The following is a 15,507-nucleotide window of genomic DNA, read 5'->3' as shown; positions in this document are numbered from 1 at the left end:
ACAGGAATCAGTGCAGGTCACTTTGAAGGCTGATCCGAGCAGATTTCTCTAAGAGGTGATATTAGAATTGAGAACCATATTGACTGAAGGAGATGACCATGTAAATCCTGGGAAAAACTCTTCTGTGCCTAGGAAACAGGAAAAACCTGTCATATGTCAGCAATAGGAAGAAAGCCTGCATGGACAGAAAAAAATAAAGGAAGCTAAAGAGGTAGGCAGGGTACACTCAAGGGATTTTACTTGCCAGTAAGAGCTTCAATTTTAAATGAAGTAGGCAGTGGAATGATATGATTTTCTTTCTTATTTATGAAGATCACTTTGGCTACGTTGGCATGAAAAACAGGTTTGTGGAGGTACTGGCATGACCAGGATGGAGTCTATTTAAATGCTCCAGGTGAGGACTGACAGGTGCAGTTACTCAGGGAAGCAGGACAAGTGCATGGATTTAGAATGTGTTTTGAAAGAAGGAACTGGGAGGGCTGCTATGAAACATAGATGCAGAGCAAGGAGTAGAGATTCTGGGAAAGGAGAAATCGAGGCTGCTTCCTAGGTTTCTATTCTAGCAAATGGCTGAATCATGCCTTTTATTGAGACCGGAGATGTGGAAAAGCAAGTTGTTGAGAGAATGGTAATCCAGGGTTCTATTTATGCTGTAATAAACTTGAGATATTTATTAGATTTCCAAATGGAGACAGCGAACTTATTGCATATATAATTCCAAGGGTCAGGCCAGGAGATACAGATGTGGAGGTGATCAGTATATGGATGGCATTTGAGTTCATGGAACCCTGTGAATTTAGCTGGGCACTGGTGGGGGCTGGGGGTGGATGGAAAGTAAAAGTCTTTGGAGAAAACCATAATTCAAAACAATGCATGCACCCCAGTGTTCATAGCAGCACTATTTGCAATAGCCAGGACATGGAAGCAAGCTAAGTGTCCATCAACAGATGAATAGATAAGGAAGATGTGGTGTATATATACAATGGAATACTACTCAGCCAATAAAAAGAATGAGATAATGACATTTGCAGCAACATGGATGGACCTAGAGATTATCATACTAAATGAGGTAAGCCAGACAGAGAAAGACAAATAACACATGATAACGCTTATATATGGGATTTTTTTAAATGATGCAAATTAACTTATATATAAGGCAGAAATAGACACACAGACATAGAAAAATACTTATGGTTGCCAAAGGGGAAAAGGGAGGAGGGATAAATTAGGAGTTTGGGATGAACAGATACACACAACTATATATAAAATAGATAACCAACAAGGACCTACTGATAGCACAAGGAACTATACGGAATACCTTGAGTAATAATCTATAAGGGAAAAGATTCTGAAAAATAATATACACACACACAAACTTGCACATGCATATATATATATATATGTATGTGTGTGTGTGTGTGTGTGTGTGTGTATATATATATATATATTAATCACTTTGCTGTACACCTGAAACTAACACAACATTGTGAATCAACTAAACTTCAATAAAATTTTTAAAAAAGAAAGTAGCAGTCCTGAGACAGAGTCCTGAGAATGAACAGAGCAAGATAAAAGAGAAAGCTGGTTTTTAAAAAATGGAAATATCTAATTGAACCAAATCCTACTGAGAGGTGAGTGAAATGAGAAAAGTGACCACTGGATTTTAGCTACGTGGAGGTCACTGGTGGACTTGACTAAGCTAGTTTCTGTAGAGCAGTCTGCATGAGTCAGGGTCCCCCCCAGAGGCATAGAACCAGCAGGTTCTGTACACAGGTCGATTCACTGCAAGGAACTGGCTTATGTGACTGTAAGGGTTGGCGAGGCAAGTCTGAAATCCCCTGTAAGGACAGACTGTCAGGAGGGGTGGGCTGGAAGCTCTCTGGCAGGAGGTGAAACTGTAGTCCCCAGGCAGGAATTCTTCTGCCTCCAGGGAAAAAATTCAGCTCTGATCTTAAAACCTCTCAACTGACTTCATCAGACCCACAGACTATCAAGCATAATCTCCTTCACTTAAGGTCAAATGATGTAGATGTTAAAATAAGCCCATCACAGCAACACCAGGATTGGCGTCTGGCTGAATCACTGGGACTAGAGCATCCCAAGTTAACACATGAAACTGACCACCACATGGCTAAAGGCTGATTGGAAACAGCTGCAGTGGGAAGGGAGGGGAGAAGTGGAAACAGTAACTAAAGACAACTTTTGGGGAGAAGCTATTCTGTGAGGAAGAGGGGAGAGGAGAAAGGTAGATAAAGAGAACCATCGGGCTTTCGTAGTTGTTTTGTTTTATGGCTTATGCAGGCAAGTTTTATGTTTATCAGAATGAACCAGTAAAAAAGGGGGATAAGATGATGTTGAAAGGGAATTTTTGATCCAGAAGACACGGTGAGGTTTTGGTTTTATATACAGCCTGAGAGAGAGGGATGTGTTCTTTTTTCCCAAAGGAAAAGCACAAAGCCCAAGGACTAGTGATTGAAGATTATAGAGTACCAGCTGGAAGATCATCCCAGAAAAGGGTGTTCTGTGTCCAACAGCTTCCCAAGGGGGTTAACTTCCCATCACTCACACTGTTTACCTGAAGGTAATTCATCTTCTTATAGGATGCACTTATTAGATGCAGAACTTTCCTGGAGAGGATTCCATGTAGGACAAAGCTACCTCAATGTCAGGAGCCCTTTGCTTGGTGAAGATCTGGGCTTTAGCGGATCTGAGAACGGTGTGTGTGTGTGTGTGTGTGTGTGTGTGTGTGTGTGTGTGTGTGTGTGTGTGTGTGTGTGTGTGTGTGTGTGTGTGTGTGTGTGTGTGTGTGTGTGTGTGTGTGTGTGTGTGTGTGTGTGTGTGTGTGTGTGTGTGTGTGTGTGTGTGTGTGTTATGCGGGCCTCTCACTGTCGTGGCCGCTCCCGTTGCGGAGCACAGGCTCCGGACGTGCAGGCTCAGTGGCCATGGCTCACGGGCCCAGCCGCTCTGCGGCATGTGGGATCTTCCTGGACTGGGACATGAACCCGTGTCCCCTGCACTGGCAGGTGGACTCTCAACCACTGCACCACCAGGGAAGACCAACCTTTTAATCTTGTAGAAAATTGTGCATATTACAGTAGGCACTTTTCTTAAGTGATGGTTCCTCACTGTCATCAGATTCTCAAAGGGGTCCATCATCAGAAAAAACTAAACATGTTGCTCAAAGTTCTCTCTCTACCCTACAGTCTATTATTTAACTTGACACTATGAGTCTGTGCAAGCATGCAGAGCTATGGGCATTGAAAACAAGGACAACTGCCAGGACAGAGAAAACAAATGTAGAAGGACACGTTAAAGAGAAATAGGATTATCACACCAAAATAGATGGCTGAAGTAATAATATAAATACACTTTTTATTTCAGCATGAATGCTTCATGTAGTACCTAAAAATAAACCTCCTAGTATAATAGGGAAGAACAAATCTGACTCCATATTAGATCTGTTTCTTTTAACCTTTGTATTCTATTGCTTTTGCTTCAAGTTAAGAATGTTGTCTATAGCCTGAAATATTCAGCACAGTCCATTCTCAATGTTCTGACCTTTAAGGGAATAACACTTTTCCACTCTTTTAAAGATAAAAAGTTGCAGAACAGAGAATAATATTTGTCTTGTTGGAGGTTTACAAGAACATCATGATGTGACCTATGTGGACAGCTGCAAGAACAAAGGATTCTGACACCAAGAAATCTGCAACAACCAACCATGCCCCTCCCTCACCTTGCCTTTAAAAATGCTTTACTGAAACCCTTTGAGGAGTTTGGGGAGTTTTTTGGGCACAAGCCACCTGTTCTTCTTGCTCGGCCCTGCAATAAACTTTTCTCTGCTCCAAACTCCAATGTTTCTGTTTGTTTCGCCGCACTGTGCATTGGGCACAGGAACTTGCATTCGGTAACGTTAGTAGTGACAACTGTTATCAAGAGAAGAGGTAGCATGGGAATCTGGCTGCCCCACAGATCCTGGGTTAGGAAGCACACACGCCTTGCCTTGTAGATGGCTATGCTTTTGGATGGAAGGGCTGGAGTGCAAGGCAGTCTCTCCTTGGTCTAGTGGTTTGTTGGAGCATCTGTTCTAAAACACATTCTTTCTGAAAGTACTTGTTCAAGATAAAGACAACCTTTTCGCATGTCATTCCCCTCTCTGCAGGACTTTATTTTTAGTAGAGACTCTATGTTCATAGTTTCCCTGAGGCGCTTGCTAACACTCAGCTTTCTTGGTCCCTCTCCCCAGTAATCACAATCCAGTATGTATGCAACAGGACTCAGGAAGTGCATTTTTAAGGAGCACTCAGTTGATCCTGATGTGAGCCTCCAGTAGATCACACTATGGAAAACAGTACAAGTGTATAACACATTAGGCACTCCTGTAACCATAAACAGGGATCTCTTGGACTAATTTATATTAAAGTGGTAGTAATCAAATTTGTTCATTCATGAGGGGTCATTGGGTTTTAGCATTATAAGCAGGAGACGTCCCTGCTAAGACAGAAAAACAATTTATTATGATGCAATTTTCGATTTCAATATAAAACCTGCAGAGAAGAGTTATAGGGATGGGAAACTTCCCTGCATAATTTTATTCTAGAGTGATTGCCAGTTCTACCGGTGTTTACAAGCGTCCTTATCTGCAGGCTGGAGCTCTACTTTTAAATTCAGCCAGAACAACTCACAGAGGGATGGAGGGCCTGCATAATTCTAAGACAGAAGCATCTCATGGGTTACCCTGGGTTGAAATGTTTCTTCTCTTTCCCTTCTAGAACAAGGAAGGGGAGAGTTGTATAATACTTCACCGCACTTCTAGGAAAGAACTAAACTTAAATTATTTTAGTATTGCAAAGGCAAATGGTATCTCAAACTCCAAGTGCTCTTCATTTTGAACATTTTGTTTTGATAAACCCATAGCATCTTCTCACCACCAAGTTACTTCATCCCTAAATAACCTAAGAACTAGTAGATTTTGCTCTCTGCCCCACAGAAAACAAAGCAGTCGGGTTAGGGTGCAGCTGTGACTACATAGGATATGAGATGACACTGTTACTGAAGCTTAAGGCCAACCTTTAAAATAAGTACCACCTCTGAAAACAACGATCTACTGATGTTATGTGTCATCATTCCAAGGCAAGTGAAAAGGCTTTCTAACTCTTACTGACTGGGGATTCAAAGCCACTGACTTTGTCTCTGACCTTTAACTCGATGGATTTTGAATCACTCCTTCTGTATCAGGGTGTAGAGCATCACTCTTAAACATTGTGGTTAATGAAATAAATCTTGTACAGATTTTACAAAAAAGAGTTTTTCTACCTCTGGGTTGAATTTCACAGTTTCAAATATGCATAAGTCATTAAAGTGTAGAAATAACTTTAAAATGATGGAGATTGCATTCTCAATGTCAGTAACCGTGATACCGCTTGGGTCACGTCACTCGCCAACACACACGTGTTGATAATCCCTGTGGGTACTTACTGTAGGAGCATCCATAGACCTCAACCCTCATGCCGATCTTTCCACTTGGATTCCACTCCAGGGGCACAAAGCGAACGAACCGGGCTCTCACAGAGTGCAGTAACTTGTGGTGCATCACGCTGTCAGCGTTCATGTTTCCTGCAAAGGTCTGTGGGGAGAAAAGGAGGCCAGGTGAGGTCTGCAACACCATGGCAGCACCTTCACGGGAGCTCGAGGACCATATGTGGAAACCCACCTACGTCGCTCCATAAACTTTTAGAGAATATCTTCAACTTCTCAGATCTTACAAATGAAATCTGACTCTGGTGAAAATTCTGCATTATGTCCTATACAGTATTTTTCTTTTCAGAGATACTGTACATTATTCTTTAAGAAACTCCCTCTTCCACATTCTATAAATAAGTCACTCTTAGTAAGTCATAAGACATGACATCTAAAAGCTATACGAAGTAAATAACACAGTGAGGTTCTGATACTCCTCATGTTCATAATCACTGCAGTATGGAAGATAACTGAAAAATCTCCTCTTAGAAGGGGAGGCTTTCACAGAAGTAACTGTTACCATTAATTGAAGCCAGTCAGTACACTAAGCACTTGCCATTATCATTATTACTGTTTTACAGATTAAAAAGAAATCTGAAGCCTAGAGATACAGAAAGGAGGAGGAAAAAACATCTTCAAATCACCTAATTGGTTAGTAATTAGTCTATGATTCAATTCCAAAGTCGTCTTATTCCAAAGCCTATGGGTTTTCTACACACACTTTTCAACTATTCCGTTGTTAATTGCTCCACGAGGGAGAACAGGAGGCTCTGATTTTTATGTAATTTATATTCACATTTCCCTATGAAGTTTAAGCAAAGGCATACACAGCATGGGAGATATTTGGCACACGAAAATTATGCCTCCTAGCCTTCATTTGGATGAATGATTTCTGGAGTAGAACTTTTTCTGCAGATGGAATCCAAAATCTCAAACCTAATCTTTTTTTCCCCCCACGGAGGTAAAATATGCATAAAATAAAATTTACCATTTTAACCATTTTAAAGTGTATAGTTCAGTGGTATAAAGTACATTCACATTATTGGGCAACCATCACCACTGTCCATCCCCAGAACGTTCTCATCAGCCCAACTGTACCTCATCTTTAAGGTAGGATGTGAGTTAGCACATTGATTTGCCTGCTTCATTATGAATGAGCTATCATCTACCTTCTTTTCTGACTCAAATATTCACAGATAAAACCTGCATGCTAATGTCATATCAATACCAAACAATAAAAAGAAGATCCATTGGTTTCTCAAATGGCCAAAGAGAACAGCAAGTAAAGGATGTATGTATGGAATGGAATCCATTTCAATGATCCAAACCTCAACCTTGATTGTCTCCTCATAACATCTGTGAATCTAGGGTACTTTGAACAATCTGACATTTCTGCTGGACACAACACACCCACTGGCTAATAACTCTGATATTCTTCAATTAATAAAATCACTGTTACATATTACATGGTGGCTTATGAAGAAGGGAAAAGCTCACTTTCTACTTTGCACCAAAACTCTGGTGCAAGAGAATGACTTGGAGGAGAAGAATTCCTTGAGATTCAAATCCAACATTCTTGTCTGTAGATTTGTCAAAGGTTTGGACGTTGTCTCAACCCAGAAACAGAGATTCTAAAATTATAGACTTGAAGGAGGTAAAAAGGATAATTAAACTATTGAATGTTTTTTTCTAACTTGTTTGCAGTACATTGCCCATTATAAGTGCATATGTGGTACATCTACCCGTAATTTCATAGAAGCAGTTATTTAATGAGGCTAGGACCACCAGGCCGGCCCTTGACTTCTGTTTTCGAGTTGTCCCACCTTTCTAGTTTGATCTTAATAGTTGGCAAAGAGGATGACTGCTCCTTGCCACTTTTCACCCTGCTCCCTTTGCCTGGTTATGGCCTCTGAAGTAGAGGAACAACTCAAGGATTCAAGGCAACAGTAGAGAAAAACTTTCATCCCCATTTGGTATTGACCACAATTTGAGCTACAGTCATGTACTCATGTCCTGTTCTCTTATCTTAGGAACTGTGTGCTCTTGCTCTTTCCAGGTTGTGTAACTGTACCACTGAAGAGATATTTATTTATTCCTCTGTATTCGGCAGTAGAAACGTCCTCTAGTGGGTATGAGTGTTTCCTCATTCCCATCCCAGCCCTGACACAACCTTTATCATGCATGTGCTCTTATGCAATCAATGCCCAAGTTGTCATTTTTCTCCTAGTCTCTGTGTCCTGACCCGAGCTGTCAGTTATCCTCCTGAAACTTGGTTGCTGTCTGGTCAGTTTAGAAAATGGAATTTTAAGTGAAGTCCTAACGTTAACCACTTTATTCTTTTTCTTTTTCTTTTTTTTTTTTGGCTGCACACGCATTTTGTGGGATCTTAGTTCCCTGACCAGGGGTCGAACCCAGGCCCTCAGCAGTGAAAGTGCAGAGTCCTAACCACTGGACTGCCAGGGAATTCCCTACTTTATTTTTTATTTATTTATTTATTTATTTATTTATTTTGCGGTACGCGGGCCTCTCACCGCTGTGGACTTTCCCGCCGTGGAGCGCAGGCTCCAGACGTGCAGGCTCAGTGGCCATGGCTCACGGGCCCAGCCGCTCCGCGGCATGTGGGATCTTCCCGGACCCGGGGCATGAACCCATGTCCCCTGCATCGGCAGGTGGACTCCCAACCACTGCGCCACCAGGGAAGCCCTCCCCACTTTATTCTTAGTTTATCCATATTAAAGTTATTTGCGATGCAAATCTCATTAAAGTCTCCAAACACACTGCTGAACCCCCATCCTAATGCATCACATGCGCCCCTGCTTATTCCCAATGATGGGATAGGTAAGAAGTGCCATAAGAAGTTACTGAGGAACTACCAAGATTGCAAAGAATGTCTTCAACGAAATGCCTTTCCCACTGGAGGGCCCAGTGCCTTCAGGGACCAGCACTGGACCTCGGGCAGAAAACGCTGGCTTCTCATAGGTGCAGAGCACCAAGGCCACAGCATCTGGATCTCTACCTCCACTTACCCCATCAAAAGTAATTAACTTCATATCCCGTTTCCTCACCATTCTCCTAGTTTGATGAACCAGTGTGGTCCTCTGTTATCTGTATTAAAACTATTCCACCAATAACTCAAGCACAAATGGAGTTTATTTAATTTCAAGTGTTACAAGCACTGGGAAAGGGCACTGGTAAAGCTGTTTTTAAAATAGAAGTTGAAGGACTTTCTAATCACCATTGGCTTCTGCTTTAACAAGTAAGCATTATTGATTTGAAGGAAGTTTCTCAATTAAGTTGCTCAAAACTCTTCCTAGAACAATAGAAACATTAGGTACACAACTGGCTATCATCTTCTCTATGACAATGATGGTGTATGGGTCACGTTTTACTAGAAAATAAAATATAATCAACTAATAATGTAGAAATTATGTCTATCAATGCACAGATAAATAGAAATGTGGCTTTATTATCTACTGGCTTGGATGATCCAGACTGCTAGTTATTCTTGAGGATGTTATGCAGATAAAGATAAATATTTGTTTAAAAATGAGTATATGCTTATGACACCAAAGTCCTCCATTGCCATTGCTGTATTTTTTCGGAGTTCTGATTTTTGTGTGACTTCTGCTGAGTTATGTATAAAGGGTACTAAAGTGACTGTTGAGATGAGTGTCATATATCTATGTTTCCATCTCTGCCCTAAGAATTATAACACCAACATGTATGGCAGCTTGACCATACGGTACATGCCTGGAAAAGGCTGAAATACCCACTTATCAAAATCAGACTTTTCATACTCCACTAAAGCAAAAAGAAACAATGCTTTTGCCCTTCTTCAATTTCCGAAAAAGAAACTGAAAGCTTTCTGGACTTCCTCCTCAGTGAAATGGGGAACCGAGCATCAGAGTTGACAGGAGGACTTGGCCTCCTATCATAGGACCTGGCATTAAGGATAAATATTGCAGCAAGGGCGGGAGCCAGAGCAAGAAAGAGATTAGCCAGCATGTCCAGGGTAGCCATGGAGCAACTGGAAAATAGAAAAACCAAGACAGAAAGGCTGCCCAGCTTGCCAGCCTATTATGTTCATCACCATAGCTTTAATAGGTGATCTCCCCAACTCCTTTCCCCTGCCCAGCACCACCTGCCCTCCTATCTCACTTTATCTTCTTTCCTAAATGCATCACCACCTGAAAACCTAAATACATAAATTTATTTACATTTCTGTCTCTGTCTCCATGGCACTGCAAGAATCACATGGCTTCTCCTAGAATCACAGGCGAGGCCCATAGAGGTTTACTCAGTGAAGAAATGATCCACAGCCTTTGCTTCCCTAATTTGTTTCATTATAAAGCCTATTATTTTTCATGGAGCCTCTTAATTGTGCTCCATAGAAATGCAAACACAATGTCATAATAAGGGAAGTTCTTGTTCACAGCTTTTGGTGGACAAATCAAGAGAGGAGTTTTCAGATGTTTTCTCAATGAAGAGCATCCCTAGTTAAAGGGGGAATGGAAACAATGACATATTAGAATTCCTTCTACTATCACAGCTCTTTAATGCTCTGGATTCTTGGACTAGGGCACTTCAGAGAGACAAAAAGAGAATAAAGGTTCAATGTACATAGTTAAGAAATCCTATGCTACCCAGTCTATCAGGAGCTAGCCAAGGAAGGAGCATCAGAGGAGCTGGTGGATAGCTCACACTGTTCATATTTCTTCCTTGATGATAATCTGTGCCTACAAGGTCAAGTTGTTGAGCCCACAAGCTACCTGCAGACTGTGGGTCTGGTTCCTACTGTCCTATACAATATATTGGCCAAGACTGGTGCTCGCTCTAAAAGGACCAAGTGATAACTAAAATGTTCTAGGATGATCTTACCATTATTTCCTCCCCAGAGATTTTCAGGCTCCCTTCCAATACCACTTTCTACACCAGCAGATAAGGCTCAATTTACCTGTCATGTAGGTGATTTTCTCCTAAGATAATTTAACTTCCCTGAATAGGGATCTTTGAAGAGACAGCAGACTGTCACTGGAAAAAGGAACATGAAATCAGACATCATGTGTCTGTTTTTTTTTATTATTATTATTCATTTTCGTGAGATTTGGATCTCAAACTAGCACTCTGCAGAGTGATTTCAACGTCGTGTCAGCCTCTGGCAAAACCACGTAATAGGCTATAAGTTCATCAGGATCTCCTTCTCTTCTCCCTCACTCCTTTGTCCCATTTTTGCTCTTAGCTGACTTTCAACTTTTTTTCTGTTAAATTGTCAGCAACTCAAGCAATGACCCTTCCTAGGGAAAACGCAGAATTTCCATTCTTAAAAGGGACACTTGAAGCACAAAGGAATAAAGAAGGAAGGGAGGGAGAAAAGGAAGGAAGGAAGGAAGGAAGGGAGGGATGGAGGGAGGGAGAATTTTATACACTAAAATAATTAATATCCTGATACTAGTTTGGCTAATAAACTGAGAAAAAATACCTGAATATTTGCTACAAGCTCTGAGGTCTGCCCCTGAGTAGGTGAAAACCAAAGTCAATATCTGGTGATGGGTCCCCTACCTCCATCTACATCCCCACCTTCATCAGCTCTTTTCCGGGTACCACAACAGCCTCCAGACAATTCTCGTCCCTCTAGAGTTATTCCCATCTAACCCATCTGACAAGAGAGTTCATTAGCTTTAAGATCAAGGAGAGACTTCCCCGTATGCCCTATAAAACCCCCTGTTTTCCAAATCATCTCCTGCTTCTTCTCTCCTCCCCAGCCCTCCTTCCACCATATCAAACTGCTACAGGTTCCCTCAAGCACACGAGCAAACGTTTCCTTTAAAGCTGGTGATACTCTTTTGGTTTAGAGCTATTATCTCTTCTGCCACAGAAACACAATAGCAAAAAGTCCAGAATGGATGCATTTATGGTGGTCTCTGCGTCTAGCCAGCAGTCATCTTGAGGACCTGCGCCTTCATTCATTTTCTGTCTCTAGCACCCTACACAACTGTAGCACCCAGAAGGTGGAAAATACACGACATTTCCATTCTTCACTTTTCTTCTTAACCTTGATCCCCCTTGAGAAGCATTATCGACCCTTGGCTACACGATGCAGCATGAAGCTGCAGAGCTTTGGTGGAAGAGACCCTTCAAATTCACCATCTACTATTACTTCATGTATAGCCAAAGGCCATTCGTACCATCTTTCAGAATCTTGGCTTCTTCATCCATTAAGTGTGGGTAATAATCCATAGGAAAGGAAGCATGCATTAAAGCTTCTTTTATCCAAAACCAGATCCCCTAAAACTATTAATTGATTCCCTTTTTCCAACAGTTTGCAGCGGCGACTTCCACTGCTCACATCAATCATCCTTTCAGTTGCTCTTGTGCATAAACATCAGGGACGTCTGCATGCTCCGTATCAAATGTGGAGGATTAAGGCTGCATAAATGTGTTTGTACCTCGCTGCAGCGGGGGACACTCAGGCCCTGTTCATACTTTGCTTCATTCCCAAATTTAAAGAGTGATTTTCAGACTGACCAGCTTGATGATTCTACACGTGTTCTGACTGCAGTGTTGACAGTGTCCGAACCCAGTCAAACAGGCATTCCGAGTTCCTCAGCTTGATATTCAACGCCCTCGAAGCGGATCTCATTCTGCTTTTATGAGTCTTCTTTCTCACAATCCCTGCAAGCACTGTAAACTCCCAAAACGGGGCCATTCACTGTCATTGGCCACAGATGTTCCACGCAATCTCATTTCCGTCCTGGTGTGCTATGGAGGTACTTTCATGTGGATTTAGGAAGATGCACCCTGGACCACGCTTCCCAGGCTCAAATCCTTCTTCCACCACTTACTGGATGTGACAGCTTGGGCAAGTACTTAACTTTTCTGTCCTAATATTTGCCCAACTTTAAAAAGGGGATAAAAGTGCATCCCTCAGGGGATGGTTGAGAGGAATGTGTGTGTGTGTGTGTGTGTGTGTGTGTGTGTGTGTGTATAGATGCAGGGATTTCTGTATACATGTATATGTTAACTTGAAGATGGCTCACACCTCATGCTGGAATTATTTTAAAGAACATATACACTCATGTATATTGCTTAGATATTGCTTAGAATACTTCTTGCATGAAGTATGAAGTTCTGGAATAACGTATGACTGACGTTAAGTGTTAACTATTGTTATTATTCTACATGTTCAATTCAATCATAACTATTCTTCAAGCCCATGTCATATGTTGACTTCTCTATTAAACAAATCCTAGTTCTCCAGGCAAAGGAGGAAGGGAAACTAACATTTCTTGGATGCAGATGATGGTGCAAGTATCTGTTCTCACATCAGTCCTCCTCACATCCTATGCTGGTGCTGGGCATTTGGGAAACAAAATACCTGGGACGTAGGGGGCCAGTAAGTTGCCCAACTTGGAGCTGAGATTTGAGCCCAGTCTGTCCATTGGTTCAAACCTCCTTCCTCCCTGTTCCACATGGTTGTTTCTCTCTCTCCTCTGAGCTGCCCTCATGCATGATTTCTAACTCCAACATGGCACTTAATATTTGCTACCTTATATTGTGGTGATGTCTGTGCATTTACCTGATTGTACCATGAAACAATACACTTTTTCAGAGACGTATTTTAAATATATATATAAAATATAAATATATAATAAAATATATGTAATATGTATATTATATATTCCATTTTATTTTATTTAATCCACTTTATTATATATATATTATCTATCTGATAACCTCCATACTTGTCTAGCATTATATATTAAACATGTAAATATTTATATTTACATATATTTATAATGTAAATATTATCTATTACATATATTGAATATGCTTTTTCAGGGCAGGGATTTATATACATTTATATATAAAATATTATATATAATATTTATATAATGTATATGTTCCATTGTATTTAATATAATCCATTATACATATATTATCCATCTGATAAACTCCATACCTGTCTAGCATTATGTATTAAAAATGGAGATATTATATATTATTTATATGTATATATATATATATATAGAATACACTTTTTCAGAGCAAGGTTTTATATATATAAATTTATATATCTATATACTATCCATCTGATAACATCCATACCTCTAGCATTATGTATTAAAAATGTACTTAAACCTAAACCATCACCTTATAGAGCCCATGCCCAACACTTCCCATTTACATCTTTATTCATTCCTTTGCTTTATTAATGGACACACTTGTCTCATCTATAAGAGTCTTCATTTTCTGAATGAATTTAAATTTTGGAAGAGTCTTTAGCCCTGCATTTAGCACAGGGTAAGATCCAAAGTATTTTAGTTCCTATTTTACTGAGTAAAAAAAAAAATTGTTTAAAAAGACCAATAAAACACTGCCGTGACATGAGGCCGTGACATGAGGCCTTGACGCTTTCATGGAACGCTGAGCCTAGATTCTAGATTTGAGCTTGACTAGACTCCTCTGGCACGCAGGCAGAACACATAATTCTCAGAGCAGGGAGTACAGTGAAAAGCAAGAGTGAAATTCAGCCAAATGGGCTTCAATCTTGTCTTCATCACCCTGGGACCTGGGTAAGTATTTGAACCTCTCTGTGTCTTTGTTTTCTCCTCTGTGAAATGGGGATAACAGCTCTGTATATGTCAGAGGGCTGTTATAAGGATGAAAGGAGATGGTACGTGTTAAATACCGAGCGATTCCTGCATGCAGCAAACACTCATCACATGTTCACGATTCATTTTCTCCTTCTCTTTGTTAATATGTCACTTGTCTGCACAGGATCAGGATGGGCTCACAGTATCCATGGGAGTCTAAGTGGCACACTGTCGGGGGCTATGTTTCTGATGCTGGTCCAGTAATGGATGATTTCTGTCTCTCCTACTTCCATGCTCTTTATTCTCTTATTATTAATGGCTAGAGAAAGCACACAGTAGCTGTAACAATTAGGTATTAGAAATGTATGAAATAAAACTGACATCTCTTACAGAGGGTTCTCGAATTTACTCTCAACACTTTAAAACCTCGGTGGCTAGAAGCCAGGACCAACTGCTAGTTCACAGCTGATCGTGTTTTCTCATTCCTAACAGGGAGAAATTGCAGTTTCATTTTGTCGAAAATAAAGCACAATTCTTCAGTTGGCCTCGTGGTTCTGCCAAAGCAAAGCCATGATCCTGTTTGGATGAGATGAAACCTGGGACCATGGCAAGCGGCCTGTGCCCAGAACAAGCCTGAGCCTGGGGTGGGGATGAGACAGACTGGGCCCTGGGATGTGGGACCCTTTGCTGCAGTGCTTGCATCTGGACAAATGTCTCCGCCAGAAACAAAATACAAGGAAACTCTAAGGCACTAAAAATACTGGCATAGGGCTTCCCTGGTGGCACAGTGGTTAAGAATCTGCCTGCCAATGCAGGGGACACGGGTTTGAGCCCTGGTCCGGGAAGATCTCACATGCTGCAGAGAAGAGAAGCCACCACAACGAGAAGCCCGCGTACCTCAACGAAGTGCAGCCCCCGCTCACCGCAACTCGAGAAAGCCCGCATGCAGCAACGAAGACCCAACGCATACAAAAATAAATAAACTAAAATAAATAAAATTTTTAAAAAATGCATACATGTGCAGTTGGGGCAAATTACAGACAAGATACAAAAAGACCAAAAACCCAACTGGCACTTCTTTAGAGTCAGGAGCAAAAGCAGGGTACTGCGCTTACCCCCTGAATACGGCATCGCCTAAGGGGTGGGGCAAAACACCTCAGCCACCCGTCAGGCTGACCCCTGGACCCACCCCTACCCTCACCCCATATAAGGAACCAGCTGGCCCTGCCTCCCTCCCCCGCCCCCCAGGGAGCGAGGGAATGAGCAAGGGAACCGGTTGCTTGTTCTCGCTCCCCCCTGCTGCAGCAGGAGCCCCAATACCACCTTGCCTGAATTTCTTGTCTGGCCTCTTATCAATTTCTATCGATTAAAGAGGCCAAGAACCCTAGTCGGT

The 15,507-nt window shown here is 41.4% G+C and overlaps 1 protein-coding gene across 2 annotated transcripts in view; it reads right to left on the bottom strand.

The window, feature by feature from the left end:
- The window catches only part of CNTNAP5 (contactin associated protein family member 5), a gene marked incomplete at both ends in the record, with an annotated part of 875,906 nt that overhangs the window by 468,976 nt on the left and 391,423 nt on the right, over positions 1 to 15,507 (bottom strand). For both annotated transcript variants that reach the window (XM_082658898.1, XM_082658899.1), the window contains one exon: positions 5,479 to 5,626. In XM_082658898.1, the coding sequence (XP_082515024.1) occupies positions 5,479 to 5,626 (148 nt within the window). The remainder of the gene's footprint in view (positions 1 to 5,478; positions 5,627 to 15,507) is intronic.

This window comes from Grampus griseus, assembly GCF_964374135.1.
Source record: "Grampus griseus genome assembly, chromosome: 7".
In the NCBI taxonomy this organism is placed as follows: domain Eukaryota; kingdom Metazoa; phylum Chordata; class Mammalia; order Artiodactyla; family Delphinidae; genus Grampus; species Grampus griseus.
Note: the sequence above shows the minus strand (reverse complement) of the source record. Positions and strands in the feature narration are given on the sequence as shown.